Source organism: Pteronotus mesoamericanus, unplaced genomic scaffold (assembly GCF_021234165.1).
Source record: "Pteronotus mesoamericanus isolate MK-2021 breed Mesoamerican mustached bat unplaced genomic scaffold, CSHL_Meso_final contig_20, whole genome shotgun sequence".
Classification (NCBI taxonomy): domain Eukaryota; kingdom Metazoa; phylum Chordata; class Mammalia; order Chiroptera; family Mormoopidae; genus Pteronotus; species Pteronotus mesoamericanus.
Genome location: NW_026555085.1, coordinates 23524260 through 23550771, shown reverse-complemented (window position 1 = coordinate 23550771; position 26512 = coordinate 23524260). Strand labels below are relative to the sequence as shown.

The 26512-nt window shown below is 32.5% G+C and overlaps 1 protein-coding gene across 1 annotated transcript in view; it reads left to right on the top strand.

The window, feature by feature from the left end:
• BMP5 (bone morphogenetic protein 5) overlaps positions 1-26512 on the top strand; it is a 109505-nt gene that overhangs the window by 56858 nt on the left and 26135 nt on the right. The window contains exons 2-3 of the mRNA XM_054569503.1: positions 1172-1364; positions 15081-15229. Of these exons, the coding sequence (XP_054425478.1) occupies positions 1172-1364; positions 15081-15229 (342 nt within the window). The remainder of the gene's footprint in view (positions 1-1171; positions 1365-15080; positions 15230-26512) is intronic.

Sequence of the window (26512 nt, the reverse complement as noted above, 5' to 3'; positions counted from 1 at the left end):
TTAAAGACATGTTTTTATCTTAATCCAATTTTTGAACTTGGTAAATTTATTTATATAGCATAAATTTTCTTAACTTTTTTTGGAACACAACTTTAGCAATGAAACATGTCACTAGAAACATTTTTAAAAATATCGTAGGCTGTCATTGTGAGACACTTGCATACAGTGTTTTGGAGTGGACTTTTTTGTAATCCCGTTCTATATTATCCTACATAACTGAGATTTTGAGAAATTTACTGATGCTGAGAAACTGAACTCCATCAAATGATATCACATTACTGAAAATGAACCTTTTGAATAGGTATTTTTTAAGAAAGTTTTTGGTACCCAGTAGAATAGACTGTATCAAATAATAAACTATTTTACAAAGCCAGATTAATAATATGCTGGATGCCTACTCAGCTGAATTCTTCAACATCCCTTAATATTCCCCAAAGGAAATGTTCTTGGACTTTATTTGATAGAAAAGTTGCTGAACAGGGAACATATATCCCCCTCTCAATTCTGAGTATGAGCACAGAGAGGTCTTTGTGAGGCTGTATGCTGTAGCACAGGTAAGCAGGTTATACTAGACAATCTATAGGAACTAATGAAAGTGCGTATTAAAAAATTCATTTGCTGAAAGAAGAAAAACTCTTCTGGGGATGACATTTGAACAATAATCTTTATTCTGAAAATGAATTTGTTTTATGTACTTGACCTCTAAAATGTCATAAACACTGTCTTTGTGTGCCTGCAGTTTCTCGGTTTGTCTTCCTATTTTCCTCCCTTGGCTGTGCTAAATCTCACCACCACCTTCACCTGGAACTCTGGAATGTTTTGTAACATAGTCCTAATTATTGTATGAACCCTCTGTGTTCTTGTACTTGATACATACTAGTAATCACTTTACAATCTTCATTTTTAAGAAATATTTTTGGATTGCCTTTCCGTTTAGGACCCAGGAATTTGTATAAAACCACAGAGGTTATGTTGCTTTTGAAGTAATGGTTGTTGGTTTGTAGAGTTTCCTTCAACTGGAAACACATATAAACCTGTGGTTTTAGTGTTTTCCCAGTTTTATAATATCCTGCTTGCTTGTCTTAATTACAAAGCTGGAGAATTTACCATTAATTTCCATATTTTATAAAGGACTCACTTTTTTCTCTTTCCTTTTTCTTTTCTTTTACAGTTGAAAGAGACAAAGATTTTTCTCACCAGAGAAGGCATTACAAAGAATTCCGGTTTGATCTTACTCAAATTCCTCATGGAGAAGCAGTTACAGCAGCTGAATTCCGGATATACAAGGACCGGAGCAACAATAGATTTGAAAATGAAACAATTAAGATTAGCATATATCAGATCATCAAGGAATATGCAAATAGGTATGGACTTCATATCTAACTTACTTTAGCAAACAAGTATTAACTGTAGTAGAATCCGTTGGTAACCCATGTGGTCTATCACATCTTTGGGTGCAATGACATTGAGGGCCAGGTACAGATACATTAAAAGTAGTTGATCTGGAAAGTGTCTTCTACTACATTCTGCAGTTTTTCCCTAGTTCTGACACCAATCTCTGCATGCTGCATGGTTGCATGCTCCCACATGTGGGCTTTTCCAGGCCTCTTGTGTCATTTTGTAAGTGAGAAAACTTCCATTTTATTCTACACACACGAACTTCATAATTAAGATGATTTGAATCACTTGGTGTTTTGTAGGTTAGCCAAGAGTGACTTTAGTTTTCACTGGCATTAAATGTAAATTGTATGTGTTACTATGCATATTTTAATTTAAATTTATTGGGGAGACATTAGTTAATACAATTGCATAGGTTTCAAGTGTACAATTCTAAAATAAATTATTTGTATATTGCACTGTATGTTTACCATCCAAAGTCAAATCTCCTTCCGTTATCATATATTTGACCCTATTTACCCTTTATTAACTTTCTCCCAGCTCCCTTTCCCTCTAGTAACTACCATATTGTTGTCTGGGTCTATGAGTTTTTGTTTGTTCCTTTGTCTTGTTTGTTCTTCATTTTGGATGAGAGAAGAAATAAACAAAGAGATCAAAAGATCCGTACAAAAAAATGAGAATGACAATATGACATATCAAAACTTTTGGGATGCAACCCTGTACAGTGTGGCTCACTTGGTTGGTGTGTGGTACCATAAATCAAAAGGTTGGGGATTCGATTCTTGGTCAGCGCACATACTTAGGTTGTAGGTTTGATCGCAGGTCATGGTGCATAGGGGAGGCAACCGATCCAACCCACTGATGTTTCTTTCTCATATTGATGTTTCTCCTCTGAAATCAGTAAATGTATTGAAAAATAAAAAAAAATCTTTTGGGATGCAGCAAAAGCAGTAATAGGAAGCAAGTCTTATTATTATAGGACTATTTCAAGAAACAATAAAAATCCCAAGTAAAAAACCTAAAGTTACATCTTAAAAAAAAACTAGAAAAAGAACAAATGCACCTCAACATCAGCAGAAGGAAGGAAATAATAAAAATTAAAGCAGAATTAAATAAAATAGAGAACAAAAAGGCAATACAAAAATTAATGCAACCAAGAGCTTAATAAAGAGATTAGTAAAATTGACATACCTCTGGCTAGAGTCACTAAGGGAAAAAAAGAGACAAAATCAGAAAAGTGGATAAGTTATGAAAGTCACCACAGAAATACAAAGGATAATACAAGAATACTATAAAAGATTATCTGCCACCAAATTCAGTAACCTAGAAGGAATGGACAAGTTCTTATAAATATATAACCTTCCCAGACTGAGTCACAAAGAACTGGAAAATCTAGATTGAACATGATGGATGTTTTTGATGTAAGACATATTTGCAATAGGTTTGGTAGTTAATGTATATCTTCTCTTTCTAAAGTATTTAATTCAAAATGGTACAAAAATGAACAGAGAATCTGAAATACTAAATGTACAAAAATCTCCATTGAAAATTACTGCAAATGAACCATCAAATAAAAGAGTAAAGCAGGAAGTTTATCAGTGTTTTCAGACTCTTCACAAACTGATAAAGTTGCTTGCATAACACCTTTCATAAGTGATTTGCCACCTTTGTTGGACAGTTCTTACTTTTTAAAAAAACTGTATTGAAATGTTATATTGAGATAAAATCCATCTCTGGTACCTTCTATGCATTAGATCTAGATCTGCCCTTTAGTGAAATACAATGTCCTTTTTTTGATGACAAATATTTAAAGAGAGCTACCCCAACCCATCTAAGGCCCCTTTGTTTCCTTGTTGAATGTTCCTTGTTCCTGACATTTACATTTTTCTTGGTCTTTTAAGTGCCAGTTTCCCAATGGGTGTTCCATAGAATACTACCCCCTTAACAATATTCACTGAATAAAAATAAATAAAAAATCTGAGGTCAATTGCATTTGAAAAGTCTACCAGTTAGACCATCCTTTAAGAGATTCACAATGCATATTAGAATATTAAAGTCTTGGAAAAGCTTTGTAATAAAGAGGCCTACCTAGTCTTGCTCAAAACATATTTGACTGTGGAATCTTTTTCTTTGGGTGTGTAATGCTTAATATCCTATGAACCACTGGTTCAGCATGGCATATTTTAAAAAATACTGCTCTATATAAGAGGTCCGTCCTAAAAAAGTCCAGCCATTGTTAATATAACAAGAATAGTTTGCATGACATTATGTAACCTGGCAGCCAAGGAGAGTGGGCTGGAATGCGTATGCATGAACAACGATGACTTCACTGTACTAGTCAGTGGGGGCAGTAGATGCCATTGAGTGAGCATGTGTACTGTGTGGCCATCCCACTCAGAGTGACTGAATGAGTAGAGGAATGAATCGGCATCCAATTTTGTGTTAAGCCTGACCACTTTTCCGAGGGAACTATTCAGATGATTCAGAAAGACACAGCTATGGGCAACTGATGATTGGCAGCTTCATAACAACAATGTGCCCATTCATACATCACATCTGGTGCAGCATTTTTTGGCAAAACATCAAATCACCCCCCTTAGTCCAGATTTGGCGCCCTGTGACTTCTGGCTTTTCCCAAAACTAAAATCACCTTTGAAAGGAAGAGATTTCAGACCGTCAGTAAGATTCAGGAAAATATGATGGGGAAGCTCACGGTGATGGGGAGAACTGTGTGAAGTCTCAAAGTGCCTACTTTGAAGGGAACTGAGGTGTCATCTTCCTATGTACAATGTTTCTTGTATTTTGTATCTTTTTCAATAAGTGTCTCTATTTCTCATATGACATGGTTGGATATCTTCTGGACAGACCTCATACAGTATTATTTTAAGACCAGTAATTCCAAGGCTTAATGTTCCTTTATCAGTTTTTAACAAATTAACAATTACTAGCTATCTGTCTTTGGGTGATTCATTTTTTTTTTAATCTTAATCCAGTAGTTCCATTTATAAAATGGGGATACTAATTTCTCTTTCTCAGAGACAGGGCCTGGCATATTATGTTATGTTTAATACTATTGATGGCATCTTGCAAAATAAAGTGACAAGAATTAAAAATAATACTCCAAATATATATTTCTGTGTCTGTTTTTCCATTTGGACTGTCAGCTGCTTAAAAAGAGATAGTGTCTTAAATAATTTTACTGTTGATATTATGCCCAGCACTACAAATTTGTTTGGTAGGCTTTAAAGTTTTGAAATCATTATTAGCCATGCTTGGAGTACTGCTTCCACTAACATATTCTAAAATTCTTGAGTTATCTTTATTTTTGGTGACTCATATTACATTTTTATGCATGTTGAATTTTCAAATGGTTATTTAAAATACAAAGTTTTTTTTTCTTTTTTTTTAAAAAACAAGAATGGTTGTTATGACAGGTCTCTAGTCTCTGGAATATATTTACTGATTTTTTAAAAATCTATACACAGACTTTTACATTGATCACAATTAAAGGTCTTAACTTTTATTTAGGTCTATTGTTCTATCTTCTTAGGATATTTTTTGATTATCATCCATTGAACTAGCTACCCCTTTGAACTTTTTAAAGGATGTGAACTGTATAATTTAAGACATAACAGTGATGAGAATAAGGACTAATAGAAGAGGTTATTCATAGTAATTTGTAGATTTATTTCTGAATGAATCCATGCAGATTTTTACTAATAATACTTTTGTGGCATATTTATGATTTTTGATCATTAGCTTTTTACACTTCATAGTTTTATGAAATGGAATTTCTCTTAAAATATGGGACAAATATATATCTTGAAAATTTGGTCTTTCTTCAGTTATACCTATTTATAAAATATTGCTCTCATTTTTTTTCCTACAACTACATCTACATGTTCCTAAGTGGTGTTGGGTATAATTTGGCTAAGTCTTTACATACTTATTTTTAATTTTTAATTAAATTTACTGGGGTAACATTGGTTAATAAGATCACATAGGTTTCATTTGTACAGAGAGTGCAATACACAGATCATATAGAAATACACTCCATGTATTTTTCACATGCTTAAATCTACTCTAATATCTAAAATTTTAATGACATTTTCCTGAATTTTTCAAAAGTGATTTCTAAAATCTAAAGTACATCTATATCTTCAATTGGTGTTCTCTTGCTTTGCCATTTCAAACTCTCAATGGCATAGATTGAGTCGATTCTATCCAATATACAGAATATTATTTTGAAAAATTAATTTTGTAAATTCAATTTGGTATATATTCAAGTCCACCAAGTTCACATTTTTACACATTTGCTATTATGTAAATGTGTAATGTGTAAATGTATGGTGGCTACATTATTATTTTCATTCTGTAGGTTTATGCTGTACTTATTGTCTTCTGTGGTATTTGTTTTTACTAATGTTTATGGGCTTTTTTTATCCCAATTATCTTTTTCAATCTCTGAAACATACAAACTCACACATGCATACCCTTCATTTCAATTTTACATAGCATTGATCAGGTGAGAGAATCTCTGACAAAATACTTCCATTGTCTTTGAAATAATCATTCATTCATTGCCAGAGATTCATGAATCTGCAGGATTAGAAAATGCAATCTTCTGCCTATTATGTTTATAGGTCTAGGGCTCACTTTTGGCACTTCACTTTCTCTTCCAAAGAAAGATATATAAGGAATAAAAAAAATATAGAAATAGCACAAATGCCTCTTAGAATATTTCAGGTTTCTACATAGGATTCCAATGTCACCATAGAAAATGGTAATGTATAGCAATAAGAGCATAAACTTTACAATTCATACATGATAAAGTTGCTGTACATCTTGGAGTCTTAGTTTATAAATCTGAAAAGAATAGAAACAAAAATAAGCATTTCAGAACAACGAATGATATTTCCGATCTTTGGACAGGACTAATGTTTATCACAGTGTGAAGATCATGGTTCACAATTAATAAATACATTCGTTAATATATAGTATATCATATGGTTTAATAGGAGCATCTATATCAGTAGGGTTTAGAGGTCTGTATACATAGGGTAAACATAACTAGGTGGTTCTTATAATAACAGTAGCTAATATTTGCTGACACCTACTTTTTTTTAAAAGACGAAGTAAGCAAAATGATACTAGGTGCCATTACTTAATAAAAAAATTACATGATGTTTGATTCATATGGAAGGAATTGCTATGTTTTTATACCTAATAATGAAATTAACACCACCCAACTTAATAGCAATACTATTGGAGTTATCTGTGAACTTGTCCCTGAAAACATGTTTTAGATAAAGTCAAACTCTTCTATAAAATACAGTGGACATGATATGGGGATTGGAAACTGCTTATTTATAATTTATTTTACAGAAATATCATAGATCTAGAAAGGTAAGACAATTTATGTATAAATGTTTATCCCAGTATTACTGTTTATCATTGCATAAATTGAGAACACAAGTTTTAAACAGGAAAGAAAAAGTTACACTTCATTTCCTGAAAAATGGAAATGGTATGCTTTATATAGCAAGTGGAAATTGTGTTTTAAATATATCTAGTAACTGTCCTGGCTGGTGTGGCTCAGTGGATTGAGCATTAGCCTGTGAACCGAAAAGTCACTGGTTCAATTCCCAGTCAGGGCACATGCCTAGGTTGTGGGCCTGGTCCCCAGGTGCAGGCGTACAAGAGTCAACCAGTCAATGTTTCTCTCCCACATCAATGTTTCTCTCCCTCTCTTTCTCCCTCCCCTCCCTCTAAAAAACAAATAAAATCTTTAAAAAAATATTTAGTTACCTTGGAAAGTGCTCAGACTGTAATGTTAATTGACCAAAGACAAGAAATCTAATTATACACATTATTATATTAATTTTAAATAAATTCATGTGGAAAACAGATTGGAAGGAAGAATCAAGTGCTCATTGCAGGCTTATGGGTAATTTTAAATTTTAATTTCCCCCCTTTCCTCACTTTCTAAATTTTTATAATAAACATTATTATTATAATCAGAAACATGCATAATTATAATTGAGAGAAAGATAATGAAACAACTTTATATTATGTATTTCTTTATAAGTTAGCATCCCCATTTGCCCAGTTCAAAATATACAAAAATCAAAACAAAACAAATAAAAACCATGATTTCAAAATAAATTGCTCATAGTTTTTCTGAAGCTATGGAAGGCATTGTTTTCCCCACAGATAATGACTAAATAAATACTGTTTTTTCTTTCTATGGAAAAATTTTTTGCCATTTACGAACCTTGACTTCAATTCTCTGAAAGGAGGAGAAATAAGTGAAAAATACTCCATTTATATTTCTTACATGATTGTAATGAAAGTTTAATTTGAAAAAATAATTTTAAAATCTGATTGTTATTGATAACCTGTGGTTTCATATATTTCTTAAATCAAGAAGTAAAATGGAAGGAGAAGAAACTAGCACCTCTGCCACGTTCAAGTCCAGGATCACTTCTTAAACATCTATCTTCAAACTTGTGAATTTTATCTACTTAGTGTTTTCAATTAAACTCAGAAACAATTGAAAAGTCAGTGCAGACTGTGCTCTTTAATGCAGTGTATTTGACAGTGCATATATGTGTGTATGTATTTATGTATATATATTTGAACTCTTGCAATAATTTAACTGATGTTTTTTTAGGTATGTTTTATATTGAAGACATGGATCTATTATCCATCTAGTCGAGTTATTCTTTGCCAGTGTTATATAATCAAGTAAGAAAGAACAATTATGCCATCTTTTTTACATATTTATCTTAGTGAGGCTTAAGACTCTTAAAATTATGTATTTTATTTTACATCTACCACCTCCCCCAGATCCTTCCTCATCGTTAAATGTGTGTAATTTAAAGGAGTGTTCTGATATCTATCCAAATCTTTATTTTTCTTGGTCAAAAGTTAACACACTTTGCATCATTTCACTTATTTAATCTTTTCATAAAGGTTGACAGCCCCAAATTCTATATAGAAGGCATTGCTCTTCAGTCACACCTCATATATCTGGTGTTATTGGGAAATGAGGTTTCCACATGATTGAGTTTTCCAGATAATTCAGCTGAGTCCGGCATGCTTTTGCTGAGTGCCTACCATGTGGCAAGGGCAGGGGCATAGGCCTAGTAAGTAAGATCTCAAAAGCTCATAGCCCGAGAGCTGGGGGCTGTGGTAGGCCTGCTGCACACAGACTTTAATAACTATAATACAATGTGCTAAGCATTATGATGTAAGTATGCACTAAGTGTTGTGGAAATACACATGAAGGGAAAATTAATTCTTCACGTGGGAGGGTAAGGGACCTCAGGGGAACCCACTGAGTGGTGTTTACCCTCGTTCGGTCTTTTGAGATGAGTAAGAACTGGTGGGGGCGGGGGAGAGAGAGCGTGCGAGCGAGTGCTGTATCTTAGAAGAAATATTCCTGCGTTTGAAAATGTTTAAATTTATAAAAAATTAAATTATCAATACCAGTAATACTACTACAGTGAACAACAGCTAGCAGTTACCCGTTTAACAGGCACTCTCCATGTGTCTGGCACTGTGCTAAGTGCTTTACTTGAATTAATTTTTTCACAAATATATGTATTTATATATTCCCCAAAGAAAATCTGCTATGTATAACTCAGCCTTTTCCTAATGCTCTGCTATGAATATAAATTTCTGTACTCCATTGTAAAAACATTTTAAGCTAGCTTGCTCGATGTCATTAGCCACCTTTACTACTTGGATATATTTAGTTAAGCTGTCATCATTCCAGTTCACAGTCAGCTTCATATTTACATCATCTCCCCACTCCTGCTTCTCGAAGATTTGTGTTTCTTCTGTGGACATACTTCAGATTGTGCATTGACAACTTCTACTCAGAAGGACTTCATGGGCTCTGGAGAGTAGTATTGCAGAGCAGGACACTCAGATGGTCGATGACATTTGTTCTGAGTATACAGGACAGCACAGCAACACATCTTGTGTTTCTTCAGTGTGCTGGGATCATGCTCTATTTCAGTGGTTCTCAAATGGGGGGGAGTTGGCCCCCGGAGGACATTTAGCAATGTCTAGAGACATTTTTGGTTGTCGTAATTGCTGATTCTAACACTTTTAAGCTAAAGCTGCTCATGAGGGAAACTTTTGACATTATAAACTCCAGAGAACACCATTTATTAATTTGTATTCCCTTGTTAATGTGTTCCATCATGGAGCTGTAACTGAGTTCCTTAAATGGTGTGGTGGTATTTATGTAAAGGCCCAGAGAAAGATGTATGCTTTCTCTGTGGGTGGCCATCATTACATTTTTACCAGACTTAATAAACTCTTCAAAGATAAAAGGAGATGGAAGGAGGTGAAATAGCTATAATAGTAGAAATTTCGGGAATAGTGGATATGTCACTGTGGACTGTAAGGCTCATTTCTAATGAAAATGGAGTAGTAGTACAATCTTTCCTCTAAAATTTATCCATGTATCTTCCACACAATTTCCCAAAGAAAGTTTTTCTTGGCCAGGTGTACATAATGGTTTTACTCTTCAACTGTTTCCTCTCTCTCTCTCTCTGTATGTGTGTGTATATATATATATTTGTGCATATATATATTTGCACATATATAGGTGTATATATACACATTTATGAAATGTGCAAATGTGTATGTATACATTTGCACATACAGATATATATATATGCATACATATAATTGAAAACTATATCAAACTGAAGAATATTTCTCTTTATCTTTTATTGTTTACTATATAAATAATTTTTACTTCTCTTTGATTAGTTTTCAACTTAATTTTTTTCTATTGAATTTAGAGACAAAGTTTTACTATGGATCACATGTATCAATAAATGTCAGTAAAGTTAAAGAAAATGAATATGTTCCTATATGCAAAATTTGTTATTAAAGACATTTATGAGTAATAATTGCATAAATCACTCTGACCCTAATTTTGCCAGCAAGTATAATGGACATACACTTAAATGACATAAATATATTTTGATAAGAAAATTGCAATTACAGTAATTTGCATAGTATTTTTATTTGTATATCTTATCTCTGCCATAGACTTACAAGGTAGATATCATTTTAATATTAATTTAAAGAATAAATAGAAGTTCAGAAAAGTGACTTAATTATTTTTTTCTAATATCAAGCAAAGCCTAAGTATAGGAAGTCATTGTTCAAACTAAACAGATACCAACTTTAACTATAACTATGATTCTTTGCTGTATAAAAGTAAAGTTATAATGAGGCTCCTCAAGGATCTCTGAGTCCTATAACTTTCTGTTCAAGCAATAAAAGATACCAGTAAGAAATGTTTGCTAATCATATTTAGAAACAAGCAAGATAATTTATTTGCCACAAGTCTATGATACAAAACCCTTGATAATACTGATTTCAGCCAAAGATAAAAGGGGTTCCATCTAAGGACACATCCAGTGCATGTTAGTTTATCCAATCCCCTTGCTAAGAAGTGATTTAACTTATGAAGATATTTTACATGTGAACTCCAAGGATAGTGTCACAGAAAGGTTACAAAGTATATATTTATACTTATTTTGGAAACTTCAATGTTGTCTCTGAACATTTCTTCCTGTGTTGAAATAATGCTAGATGTTCTATTTTATAAATATGAATTTAAGTGTGTTCTGTAAATATCTTCATGTTTCTTGCATTAACTAAAATCTCACTACTTGGTTCTGTGTTCTCCTACCACCCCAAACCGCACAGTACTTTGCTTCTTCATATCTTAGCCAAGCTCACAGTTTGGAGGTTCTATATGCAAATTTAAGGTGTTTTAAGAGGATACTCCCACCAGTCCTGTAGGTGGGAATTCTTTTTTGCCTATTCCATCTTCTGGTAGTCACAGAAGTTCCTTGGTTTGGTTTGACATAGTTTTCATTTCTGTCTTCTTTTGATATGCTGTCTTCCACTATGTGTTTCTATCACTGTGTCTCTTCTGCTGCTTCTTAAAGTGATAGCAGCCATTATGGATTAGAACCCGCCCTAATGACCTTCTCTTAACTTGATTACAACTGCAAAGACCGTATTTCCAAATAAAATCACATTCACAGGAATTAGGACTTCCATGTATCTTTTTGAAGGACAAAATACAACCCATACCAGGGAGCATGTCAAGTAGTGTTCGTTGAGAAAAAGAATGTCATTGTGAATGAAAAGGAATAAGGGTTTATTACAGTGATCTGATTTTCTAATATTGTGAGACCCAGTTAAACAGTTCATATAAGGCTGCTGCTTTTGCATGTGGTATTGGTGTAAAGGTTTGGAGCACAAAATTTTTTGGCCTCATAAAAAGGGAATATTTGGATACTGAGGCATACACATTGAAGGAAGATATGAAAACACATGAAGAAGACAGCAAACTGTAAGCCAAGGAGGGAGGCCTAGAACACCTTCTCTCACAGTCCTCGAAGCAACCAATCATGCCAATACCTTAATTTTGGACTCCAAGCTTCCATAACAGAGATAATACATTTCTGTTGTTTAAACCACCCAATCCCTGGAACTTTATTAAGGCAGCCTTAGGAAGGTAACGAAATATTTGCTCATATAGAGGGTTCGGCAAAAGTAACGCCCACGTGAGTGTGGTTGGTAAGGTGATAATATGGGTGAAATAATTTATAGATTCAGTTTGAACATTTCACCTAAAATGTCATAGGGTGTGCTTGAGTGTGATATTGTTATGTTACAGAATTACATGCTTATGATTTTGTAATAAAAGATTTTGTAATAAAAGGGCATTATTTTGGTGGACCCTGTACCCCCATGTAAATGGATTTTTTTTTGGCTGGAATGCAGACTTTAATTTTAGTTTCATTATTATAATCGTACAAAATATAAAGAAATTGTATTATGGACTTAATTATACTATAAATGAATATATTTTACTACATATATTTTCTCTCTACTGTATTCCTTTTAAATGCATTAATATTTTAAATTTTTAAATAAAAGACAATTTGCAGATGTTTCTTTTTAATACAAGTATATTTGTAATAATATCTTTTTAGTACAAGAAAATTTGTAAAAATTTCTTTTGAAATGTCAGGTAAAAATAGTAAGACAGGGAAACTTTAACAAGTTTATTTTATATTGTTCATAGGAATTATTTAGTATATTCTACTATTTCCAGTGAGATAAATGTTATTCCTTAGTGGAGTAATTTTATACTTCATAAGAAAAAATCTACAGAATGGGTGGGGATTTATTTTAATATGCTGTATGAAAGTTGCTAAATGAGTGAAAATGATGGAATTATTACCATTGTAATATTAATAAAACACTGATCTCCTGAAGCATATTCTATTGTCTATAGATAATTCAGAAGGGCTTCTTATATAAGAGGAGAGATTAAAGAATGCATATTATCAAAAATAATATTTTTTCAAAAAGTAAAAATAAAGTAGCTTTGCTCAAGAATAGGAAACTATAAAGCTTATGAAAGCAATTGAAACTTTACAACTTTTCAGAGGTGAACTAAAAATACATAATTTTTTTAAACATACTATTTGCCTAGGTTTACATTCCAGTGAATTGGGATTTATATCACTAAAATTCAGATATTTAGGAGTTGCTTGAATACTTTGGTTTATGCTTTTAAAAAATATATCTATTAAAACTGGAACCATTTTTCCTATAGACATGCTTGACAGTTTTGAGACTTAAAAATGGATTCTCTGGGGATTATGTTTTTCCTAGAAAAATAGAACAATTTAAAAATCATAGAAAATACCACCTTAATAGCTACCTAAAGATATTTGTTGAAACTGTTGTCAAAATTTACCTTTGTTCTTCTTTGTTTTTCAGGGGTTTACTTATATCATGCCAAGGGATGTTATTATAAGTTTTGTGGGATTTATTAGAACACTTTTACCATGTTTCAGTTGAAAGCAGGGTAGCACTTGGGTATTTCCCCAACATGCAAGATGACTCCTCTTTTGTTTAAGGAGCTAATAATATGATTAATTTAATTCTAAGATTAAAGTCTCAAAGATATTTATTAAATATTTCAAAATCGTAAGGATAACCTTCCATTGGAGCTTGTTTATTTCGTGAGTTTTCCAAGATAGAAGTAAGGGGGAGAATTTGACAGTCCAGCATACTGTGAATATCATGGATTCTTGAAATTCAAGTGGGAACTTTTTGAAACTTTTCATTGCCTTGTGGCACATGATTGTTCTATGTCAGCAGTATCTCAAACTGAGTCACATACTGAATAAAAAAAGTGCCTGCAACCTTCCTTAGGTAAACACTATGATGAAAATTGTGAAGGAGAATGAAAGTTGCATAGTTTGGAGTAGGTTAGCTGGACAATTTAATTGATCGCAATAAATTTATTTTATCTTCTCTAGGTTAATGGAGGAATGGCATAAATCTAGTTGAAATAAAGAAATGAAATGTGGGCTCTAAAATACTGACTGAGATTTTTCACTTCTGTTAAAAAAGTTTAATTTTTAATTATAGAACATTTATCTAAAAAATTAACATATGTGCATGATTTAGTTTTATTCAAAATTCACTTTCTACATTTTATAAGTTGCCTTTGAAATGACTTCTATGATGCAGATAGATGGTAAATGCAGTAAAACAGTATTTAACATAGCTTATTATGACATAGTTCTGATTTTCCTCATATATATAATAAGCTCTTTAACAGATTCAGTACAGTATAAAAGGTCATAAAATGCATAATAGTATATTTATATTTTGCTTTGAAGGTCTTCCAGTGTTTTACCATTAACCTATATGAGCCTCAATTTCATCAGTCTAAAAGAGCTGCTGTAAAGATTAAATGTCAGAAATATGTGACATTTAGCTCAGAGGCTGCCTGTAGTAAGAATAAAATAAATAAAATAATTCAACATAATTCAACAAGTATTCATACAGTTGTAAATTTAATGCTAAAGTTAAGTGATAAATGCTAATATCAATAACATTATGGAGATTTTTCTTTAACATTCAAGTTCATATTCATAGCTATTACTGTCCTCAGCAGACTTATGCATGTAGGAGATGTTAAAGCAAATCAGGGTAGATTTTTCACTCAATTCATGGAATTTACCCCTTAATCAAATAGTGCACTCTTTGACCTGCTCTTAAACTTCTGGTATCATAAAATAATTTACATATAAAACTGGAGAATAAAGTAAAAATTAAAAATATGTATAACAAAATGGAAAAATATATAATGAAAATTGACACAAATGGATAACTTTCTCTGGGTTCTATCCCTTGGAGAATCCACATTCATCCAACCCAGAGAAATTACTTTCCCTTCCACCTCTACTCAGTTTAATCCTTGCCTGTGAACTTGCTAGTGAGAGCTATTTACAGACAGTGGTTTCAGGGAACATTGATTATCAGGAACCAAATCAGGCTCACTAAGTCAGTTTGTTAAGGCCAGTGAAGAGCAGGAAAATGAAAATTACTTTCAGATATTACTAATCTGCACCAGGTTTGGGTTAGCAGTCTAGCAATAAAAAAGTTTCTGTATCTTATTACTCATCATTCGAGTCCCTTCTTTCCCTTGTTCTTTAATTAACTCCTGTTATTTTACAAAGTGATTTTGTAATGTTTTCACTTAAGAATAGGAAGTGATGGTTTTCGTTCAAACCTTTAACTTTTTTTTATTGTTGTTCTTTTCTCCTTAGGGATGCAGATCTGTTTTTGTTAGACACAAGAAAGGCCCAAGCTTTAGATGTGGGTTGGCTTGTCTTTGACATCACTGTGACCAGCAATCACTGGGTGATTAATCCACAGAACAATTTGGGTTTACAGCTCTGTGCAGAAACAGGAGATGGTAAGCACTGGATTTCATGTACTTTGTGGTGTTGGTTTTGACACATTGAGAGTTAGTTTTTTTCTGTTGTTCAATTTAATCAATATGTTTTATACTTACAATGTGCAAGGTAGGTAGTATATTCCATAAGATAGTGCACTATATTAATTAATTAATTGGTTTATTGATGCATTGACTCAACATACATCATCAAGCTCTGTGGTGGGGGTGATGAGATAAAAACAAAGTAGGTGCTATTCCTTCTCTCAAGGAGGTTAATCTTGTATTGAAAACCTGTATGCAAACAAGGAGAAATAATGTAATACAATAATACCAAAAAATACTATATGCAAAGTGCAAGGGACCTATATCTTGCTTGGAGTGGTGGTAACAAAATTATATAATTTATAAACATGAATTGAATTATACATTAAGTAAGAATGAGTATTACTATATACATTACCTCTCAAAATCTGACTAAAAACAACAAAGAAATATATAGTTAAAGGGTGCTAGGGAAATAGACAAAAGAGCTACTAGGAACAATGCAAGGTGGAAGGGAGGTTGGGGATAGAACAAAAGAGTCACAAAACAACACCACCACCACCACAGAGAATAAAAATAATACCAACCTAGCTTTTAACATATTATGATATTTGGTCAAACACAACAGATCCAGAATCACTTATGGGATAGGTCTGTAGGAAATCTTCATTTTTAAGAAACCCCAAAAGTTATTCTTATGCTCACAAGCATTCTTTGAGCAACCATGTGCTATGTGCTTGGCTAGATGCCAGAGATGAAACGGTAAGCAAATGCAGAGGTGGCCTCATAAAGCTTGCTGAGGCACAAGGTGGTGACCACATAATAATGTTGTTGAATGTATGTCACTACACACTGAGTAGAGTCTGAAAGACTCATGAGTATTGAGCAGTGAGAAAATTCAAGCTATAACCTTCAAAATTAGGAAGATGTGGTTAGGAAAACAAGGGTAGCCATTTCAGACAAATAGAAAAGAATTTACAAGCTGTGGTAAAAAGGGCCTCGGCACATTTGATTAGGATGTCAGGGAAGTCAAGGCCAGTTTGTCAGAGCATTGTTGGCCTTTGATCACTCAAAGAGTCAAAAATTTTAAAATTCACGAGACAACTGTAATAGAGTAAACATGATTTATAAATTAAAAAAAATAAAAAAATCAGAATTGAAAAACAAATTTTTTTAAATTCAAATCTGGACTTCCAGGTTATTTAAAATTATATTTGTCATGATAGGATGTTAGAACATAATTTATTTAATGATTTCTTGGTTTACTTCATATTTTTAAAAATAAAAATATTTTTTAAAAGTAGTCCGACATTGTGTTCTTGCCCCATACCCTGCAAATGTTAGGGTCAGGCCGAGGGAGGGTATTGGGTTGTCCTAAAAGTCCATTTAGTTCTTTCTGTAAAATAAAATACACATTTTTCATCTTTACCAATAACTTTATTAATTTGGATATTTGAGTATGTTGGCTATCTCCTGCATGGTATTATGTTGATTGTTCTCAGTTAATGTCTTCATTTGATGACTATCAACTTCAACTGGTCTACCTGACTGTGGAGCATAGTCCAGTGAGAAATCTCCAGCATGAAACTTTGCAAACCACTTGACATTTCAGTCAGTGACAGCACCTTCTCCATAGACTGCACAAATCTTTTTTTTGTGTTTCTGTTCTATTTTTATCTTTCTTGACATAATAAAGCATAATATACTGAAAATGTTGCATATTTTCTTCCATCTTCATTATTAAAATGGCTACACAAAAATCTACCAGTTTTGAAAAACTCATGCTAAGTGACATAAGCCGGGCAGTGAAAGACAAATACCATATAATCTCACCTGTAAGTGGAACCTAATCAACAAAATAAAACTGGAGACATGTAAATAAAGAACAAACTGACAGTAACCAGAGGGGAGGGGGGAAGGGGATAACAGGGGAAAGAAGGGAAAGTCAAGTCAAGGAACTTGTATAAAGGACCCAAGGACAAAGACAATGGGGGAAGAATTGATTGCGGGAGGTTGGGGGTAGGGTAGGGGAGAGTAATGGGGGGAAAATGGGGACAACTGTAATTGGACAACAATAAAAAAATTTAAAAAAATAAAAGAGAAAAAATGTGAGCTGGTATAACAGCTGTCAAATACAATCTAACAAAATTGTTTTAAATGAAGATAAAGACAACTAAGCACTACTAGAGCCATCTTGGGCGGGGCGGAGGAGGGGGAAACCAATGAACTTGTGGCCAACCCCGTAGTTTTCAAAGGGATGATAATTAGAAAACATACCTCATTAGATTTTACTGATTTTAGTTTTTCACAAGATCAGGCAATAGAAACATTAATCATAGAATCTGTCGCACTCATTTCTCCTTGCCTTGTTTACTGAACTACAGTTAAGCATAAGATGTGTCTGTCTTCGATCTCTTTTAAGGGGGTTCATTACTGTAAGCAATAGGACTTCTTGTGCTATTGTTTGACTTATAAGCAAATTCACAGCCTAAGAATAATACCATAACAAATGTTGTCACTCCAGGGTTTTGTATATGGAATGAGGTTGACAGCCATAAGTTAAGTATATTCCAGAGTTAAATCTTGTGGTTTCATGGGCCTCAGATCTTGAAAAAGAATGTTTTGCTGAACGTGTTATAGGCAAGTTTCAGACCCTTCCTTAATCTAGACTTTCCACTGATTTTAATTACAATGCTGAATTTTTTAATAAACAATTTAAATATTTTGAATGATAGGTTATTTTTTGGTTATGGCTTTGAGATCAATATTAAGTATTTTTGGAATTCAAGCATCATAAATGTGGACTGAAAAAAAACTCCTATTTAAATGATCTTTCAAAAATCCTTGCAATGTTAAGCTATTGTACATTTATGGTGAGAAATGTGACTGGGAAATTGGCAGTGTTGGGGTGAGCCAGTTGTTTCTTCCCTGGTATGTGTCCCAAACAAAAAAATTTTAAATTAGTGGTATGTGCTTCTCCCAGTCTTCTCTTTGGGGAGATGCTTGAAATGTCTGTCTAACAACTCAAGAGATCTATGAAATATGATCAGCCTGTTTCCTTTTAATTCCCTCTCCTACCCACTTGAAAATTCTAAAATTTGTCTTTTGTTTTTTCACTCCTCTTATATTGGTTCTATTTCCCTTGCTATCTATATAATTTAGCTTCTATCTGCTTCCAATTTATCTTTTTCTCTGCCAGAATTATTTCCTATTTTGAGCTTCCCTCCCCTCTTGATTTATTTCTCTTATATTTTGAGCATAAATTTACTTTAAATTACTGTTATTACTTATGTTTCTTAAGACCCTAAAATAAACTAACATTTCATGTCTTTCAAAGATTTCCAAAATCCTTAAGAATTAAGTTTGATATATACAGCATTTTGTTGCTCTTTTTTGTCTCTTTAATATGATGTACTATAAAAATATTAACATGATTAAATGTGCTAGACAAGTTGGCTTTTTGCATTTAAACAATACTTAAAACAGGTTTTAACCAGAAGTAGAGCATACGGGGCCTTAGCAAAGCAAGTGACCTTCTCAGTGCCTTAATTTTATTAATGGCAACCTCATGGAAGAATATGTATGTGATGTTTCTCTATAAATATGGATAACCAGATGCTTCATTCATTACTGCTGTTGATGTTCTCAGCAAAATATTGTGCTATTGCTTCAAACAGGACAGACTCACCATCTTTTATTTGAAATAATGGATTCTAAATATGTTTACTTCTTAGCAAAAGTAATTGGAAGTTATAAAAGATGGTATTCAGAAACGTCTGTTTTCAAACTCATTTTTTGACTATTTTTCATTTATTTGTTCAACGTAAAATTGCTAAGTGCCTGTATATGCAGACGAAAGTTAACTGTCAATATAACTTGGGAGATGCAGACATATGTAGTGAATCTTGGAAAGAATAAGGTACTATAAATGCTAAAAAAAATGTGATATCATCAAGACACTGTAAGAAAAAGAAAAGAGATGGTTAAATCTAAATGGGACCCAGACAAAAAGACCATGATTCAGGTGACATTTAAACTGGGTCAGCTAGGTAAGATTTCAAGAAATGGAGTGAGAAAGGAGGGCGTTGTGGCAGTATATGGAGTGATGGTGAGACCAGGAGGGGAGAATTCGCTCCTGGATGAGGAAGCAATGCAAGTAAATAGATAAAATGGGAAAAGGGCATGGGATAGTCTGGAAAAAGCCAATAGTCCAGAGCTGGCTAGAACCACTTTCATGTGTAAAATATGATTGCAGATGCTATTAGGAAAGTGATTTGGAGACAAATCATGGAAGGCACATGAAATTTAACTTATATAAAATATATTCTTGTAGCTTGCTCACACTTCATAAAAGAACTAGACTTGCCGCTTTAATCAATCACAGCAACACCATCATGATTACATGTTGGAATGAATATCGGTTTCATGAAGTCATGGGATGTGTATTTCTTGTTCACAATTACACCCTCAGTGCTTAGTACAATGCAGATTGGAGGTATTAAAAACACGTCTTGAATGACCATTGAATGAGTTTGTGATTTAAAAGGCTCTTTCAGACCACCTGACACTGAACATGTTACTCTGAAAAAGACATTCCAAACTGTAAATTTTGGGTGATTATTAACCAAACCAGTTTGGTGTAACACAGGAGAAGAATTTTGTACCACAAACACAGTACAGCAGTTAAAATAGTTTCAATCATAAGGTGAGGAGAAATTCACTGATGAATATTATTAAATTTTATTTATCCTGCTTTTGCAAAAGAAAAAAATCATGGAGGCCTAAATATATTTTGGAAATCAAAAGACTGTTGAAATCAAAAGTAGCATTATGATTTCTCAGAGGACCTGTGGAAAATACGTTCGTTTGTGAAATGTTCTTTTTAGAAATCTGACAAATGAACTGCCATAGATTTGTCAGGAGAGTTTAAGAATATTTTATTGATTTTTTTTTCATGCAGAGTAGATCATTCTCTGAGTTTTACAGGTCTGTTTCAGCAAAATAAAGCAAGCATAGGAACAAGTAAACAAGCAAAAATCTGCTGCTCTTTAATGGACAAATATAGAGATTTCAGACAAGTAGTTGTATCCAATTATGCAAAATCAATTTCAAAGTTCTCAAGCAGTCACTTGTGGTGATTAGTAAACCTCCATGATAAAATAGGTACTCCTTTTTTAGTAGCAAATAAGTATGCTTAGGCCTGTCTTATAATTTATTGTTAGATGTTCAGTCGGCTAAATTATACAAATATATATTAATTATATGAATTAGGACTTTATGAAAGTTGTTATTGAAAATTGGTAAGTATTAATATTGTACTTTACACGTATATACACTCAGGATTTATTACACAGCAGTTTAATCCAGGTTGAAGATGAGGTTTTCATCCTAAATGCTATAATTTTCCATTGTGTGTTGCTCTATATAGTTTAACCTTCCAAGTAAATTAATTCTTTTTTCAAACTTGGGTTCATAGAAAAATTTAGAGATGGAAAAACAAAGATAGTATTTTTGGGATCATTAGACTGTCTTTTAAGAAACCCTATGTTTTCAGACATTTTAGGTTTGGCAATACTCAGAATGAATTTTGCCAATGACTTTTTTCTTCCCTATTCAAACCCACTTATATGTCAAGGAAAATTCAATCCGTATGTTTCTGATTCATTTGTATTCAAGTCATCAAAGTGTTGTTTTGTAAAGGTATTGTTTAATGTCCAAGAAACATTGTAAGGTTCTTTTTTTTAAAAATAAGACTCTAAAATCCATTTTTCTTCAAACAAAGTTATGGCATAATTTCCAAGTATATAAAGGTAAAAATTCAGATTTAAAGCAAGAGATTTCAAAGTTTTACTAAATTTTTCAGCCAAATCAAGAAAAAAGAAAGATTTCAGAAATATAACTGTCAAATTAAATTCCAATTGATGCTTAAATATAATTTGATTAAATTTATAGTCATTGCTACAGATAACTTAGAATTTAAAAGTTTTGATGCCTAATTTGATTAAGAAGGATAAATAAATAGGATAAATAGCTCTATTCTGGAAGTATAAATTCTAAGATGAAATCATTAGGAAAGCTAGATTTAAATATGGGCTTTTATAAAATATTTCGTATTTTAGCCATAGTATCAATAAAATGAGTGGTAATTATCTTACAAGGACAGTGTGAGGCTCTATTAGATGATAAGGTCTAAGTACAGTATAATAGGACAGGGATGCAGGTCTTTATGCTCAGTTGTCTATACAGTAGCTCATGGGGGCTTTTTATTCACTCCAGGTGGCATTCCTTTAACTTAGGATCAGTTTCATGTATGTTTTAAGGAAGTTTTAGATAAATTCACAAAGATAGTCCACCAAAGACAGGTAAGATTATTGACATACGTTCTTAAACTTTGAGTTGGCAGCACAATGTCTAGGCAGTTACTAATAACTTTGTTTGATGAAATGATTACTGATAAGAAACTTTTAAATATATTCTTATCTAGGGTATGAAGCCAATAGAAATGAATGTTCAGAGATATGTGTCAAGATCAATTGCTTGCTTATATTGGATAGGTATTGATAGACACCAATGAATATCAAATTATTAGTGCTAAATAAGGTACGTGAGTCCCAACCATTTTATCCTTAGAAAAAAATTGCATAGTTATTTTGGGGATAACTAATTACATAAAAAATATAAGGGAAACAAGCTTCTTGTCACTCAACAGGGTTATTTATAGACATAATTACCATCAGGAAAATTTGACAGTCCAGAGATGCCTCAGTGTAAATTATTATTATTTGGCTAGTAAACCTATTAGCAAGACTTACATATCAACATGACTTCTTACAGAGATAGAGAATTACAAGCAGTATTTTAATACTGATGAAACACACAGTTAAAGAAATAATAACAGTCTGCTAAAGAATGGTGGCCTGATAGTTTCTATATACGAATGTTGTGTTGATAGTCATAGAAAATTGCATAAAACCACTTATTATATAAATATTTCCTATAAAAGAATCAGAAAACCAAAGCTACCATGAAATGATTGGAAGAACATCAGAGAAGATATCAAGGGAAAAAACCACTGTAATGGTTGTCTCCCTCAGACCATAAACCCTGTTGGTCATCAGTTGTATCTCTCAGACATTGTAAAGGGGTAAAGTTACAGCATTTTTTTCTGCTTGTTGATACACAAGAGTTTTCTCTATTTTATTTTTTTAACATTATATATATGTGTCAGAGCTTCCCTAAAAGCCCCAGGGATTTAATCCTCTTATTTTCCTCAATATTATTGTGAAAATTTTACTCAGGGTTTTTTCATGTTATCTGCTCTTTGACTTGTGAGGTTTTTCATTGCTGTCATTCATTCCTAGAAATTGACAGCTGCTACATCTACATTAATAGGAAGGAATGGATTTGTCATTTTTCTACACTCTTGAGGTGTTTTTTATTCCTATTGTTCTTCACTACTTACAGAGTATTTAACATACTGATTAAAATTTTCTTCAAAATTGCAGTATTCTCTGATATCTCCTGAATGTGCTATTGATAAAAGAAAGTATTTTGTTAAAGACAATCTTTATTTTTTACCTTAGGGGAAAATTTCCAGATTAAGCCACTGTGTTGTCAGATGACTATTTGTGTCAAGAGTCAAATGATCAATGTGGCTGGTTAATCTGAATATCAGTTTATGCAGTTCTAATAAGTAACAAAAGAAATTCAGAGGTCAATGGTGATATATATTTTGTCCTACTGTTTTGACTGTAGTTTCTCATTATTATTTATCTAAGTTCAGAAAGTTAATTTATATCCACTTAGCAGAGGATCTTTTAAACATTTTGAGATTTGATAATATTCTCTTCCCTTATCTGAACTTGCTTATGAAGCAATTAAGTCATTTTTGTTCATAAAAACATATGGCTCCTTTTTGCTGGATTTATGGTGATGACAATTGCTTTCAAATAAATAAATGAGAGAGACTCCATCAGTGAAACTGCAAGAATCACATATTTTGCAAAATGTTCTGGAAGGAAAAAGGAACATACACCCTATGATTTTTCTAGGTAAATATTAGTATAAAAGAAGTAGTTCTTTATGTATTGTTTAATGTTAAGGATAATCACAGCATACTTGCTTGACTTTTGGATGAAAGGGGAAAGAAAGGGAAGGGTCAAGTCAAGGAACATGTGTAAAGGACCCATGGACAAAGACAATGGAGGGGAGGATTGAATATAGGAAAATGGGGGGAGGGTAAGGTGGGGAGAGTAATGAGGAAAAAATGGGACAACTGTAATTGAACAACAATAAAATAAATAAATAAAAGAATAAATTGAGAGAATAGATAAGAAATATTCATTTCCGAACACTTAACTAAGTAAAATGAATAAGTAAAGTTGGATTTTTTTCCAAGTAGTCTAGGAATTAAATCAGTGTGTAAAATGACAAGATTTAAAGCACAAGAAAAACAATGCTTAAGAAATGGAAATTAATGGCGATGAATCCGTTTGCACTGAGAAGGAATGAGCTACATGTGGCTGGAAGAATTCACCATTTATTTGACCTTTTGTCTTGGGATCATCATATTGCATGAAATAATTTATCAGGTAGTTATAATTTAGAAGCATATACTTACACTTTAATCATTATACATATGTATATATTATTTTCAGAGAGGGTATGGTCAATAGAAATATGTTGTCATAAAGGTGCTTGATACTAATTACTTTCAAACTCAAACTCAAGATATATAAAATCAGAGATGGAGAGACTGGTAAAGGGAAGCAACACATTCTATGCATTTTTTTTTTCCAGGGTAAGTGTGTGTGTGTGTGTGTGTGTGTGTGTGTGTGTGTGTGTGTGTATAGAAAGAGAATATCCAGGCAGAAACACATTCACAAGTTATCATGTGAGAGATCAGGTGTAAGTTCATAGTTGAAAATATATCATTATTAAGTTTTCTTGAGTGCTCTTATTAAAGCATTTAGTGTATTTCCTTTTCCTTTTTTTCTCTTTTACTTTAAGTGCCACAGAAATTTTTTTAGTATCATAACAGCAAAATCTATTTTTTCCAGAGCATGTTAGAGTTACATACACTTTGCATTTCTGTAAAATTTCAAAACACTACAACATAAACTAATTTATGGCAATATATCCCTTTCTAAAATTGTTGGTTTTTGTATGAATCAAACCGTGTAGAGAGTTTTAATATATAGCTAAGTGTACATTGGTCATTTCATGTGAATGATTCAGAAAACTTGAGAATTCCTCTATTTTTATGGTAAAAATGACTAGATTTCTACTGAAAATACATATGATATAGACTTTCCTTGGTGTTGAAAAATATATGTTGATTTTCCAAACCCATGTAAGCTGTGACCTATGGGTATTCTAATTCGTATGACATCTTGACGAGCATCAAAGAACATAAATTTTCTTGTATGCTTTAGATTTTTGCTATTTCCTGTTGCATAAAGATGAGCAAAATCATCAATATACGTTTCATGACTAGAGTAACTAAACGTAAATATTGAAGCACTATTAAATTTCTACTTTGTTCAACCCAAGATCTTATTATTCTCTTATTAATCATGTAAGATTTTCATAAACTGTATTTTATTTTCAAACTCTATCAAAACTTATATTCTGTCTAATTGAAAATCTGCTGTTTATATACCCTGATTTTTATAGTACTTTTTATCAACATCAATTATTCTCCCATGCTAATATTTCATATTTTTTTACTTTTTTGTGATTAAATCTAGGTTTTACTTCCTAGGTATATCTTTAGTTCATTTTAAATAAATATTCAAACCATGCATTTGCTGTGAGGGTCAAGCAAGATAATTTTAATAACTAAAAGAAACTAACATTTCCTGAGAGCTTACTAAACGCCATGCACTTTGCTAAGCTCTTTAAGTGGAATGTCTACTTTATTTTAATTATAATTCCATTTTGTGCATGAGTACACTTAGCCTTAGTTTAAGAATCTTGCCCATGAGTCTAACGATGATTTATTTTCAGAGCCAGGTTTTAGATGCTGTGACTCTCACAAATTATATGAAGTTTGTGTAAATTCTAAATAAAAAACAATGCATTTTTATAACTTCCAAATAAAACAATGCTATTACTAATTATTGTTATGTGTCACAATTAAATTTTATGTCAGCTATGTTGGGAATTACCTATGGGCTTTTATGTTTTCTATCTGGAATTTAAATGCGACCTGGCCCGAAAAAGGTAATAGCAATTTTATCATTTTTTTTGTTTTCTCAATCTAACTACAGACTTCAATAGTTCTCTTAGCTCCTTACACAATTAAAGTTAATTTGATATATTCATAAATTGAAAAGAAGAAAAAGTAACTTTTGTCAGAGGTTGACTTCAATGTGTAATTAAATTTAGCCAAATTTGATTTCTTTATTTTTAATTTGATCGCTAACTTCCCCCTTCCTTTGTGCCCTTGTGTTTCTCACTAATGCATGTTGATAGATTCTCCTCTCCTTGTTTTCTCTCCTTCTCTGCTTTAGTCTCCCTTAACCCATACTCTCCATCATGGAATCCTTGTATCTACCTCTCCCCCACTCTTTTCAAGTATCAACTGGTACTCATGTTTGTGATTTAAAACAGGGTTCGCCAAACTCACCCTGAGTCTAGTCAAGAATGCAGTTTCCAAAAAAAGTATTAGTTTATTATTTTGCAAAAGGTCAGTGTGAAATCAGTTCTTTCTCTCATCAGACCATCCCTTCTCTCAGCATCAAAGTTGAAAGTGAATTGGTATTGTTCCAACTTTAAAGAGGTTTTGTACCACCTGAACTGTGTTTTGGGAAACAAAACACTGAGGCAATTTTTAATAAAAGAAAGATCTCTGGCAATGAAACACATTTTTAATTTGTCAGTGTGCTTAGCTCTCCCTGCAACCCATAAGCAGAGCTTCATTGGATGAACCAGTACTGCTTTTTTAAAAACCTCATATTTCACATGAAATTGTTTCAACCTTCTAATTTATAGATAGCTTACGTCTATTGATAAAGAAGAATCATGATTCTGATTTCTTATTCAATGTCTATGCCTATTTTTGATATCTATTATTATATTTTTCTTCAGTTAGAACTTTGTAATGGGCCTTTCATAGCCTAGTTTGCTCTTGTGTAATAATTTGTAGTGAGAAAATAATTTTCCTTTATAAACAGATGTTAATTATAGAATATATTCAGTAATAACTTGTAAAACTTGACTTTGCTCTTTTACCATGTCCACTTTATACACAGTTTC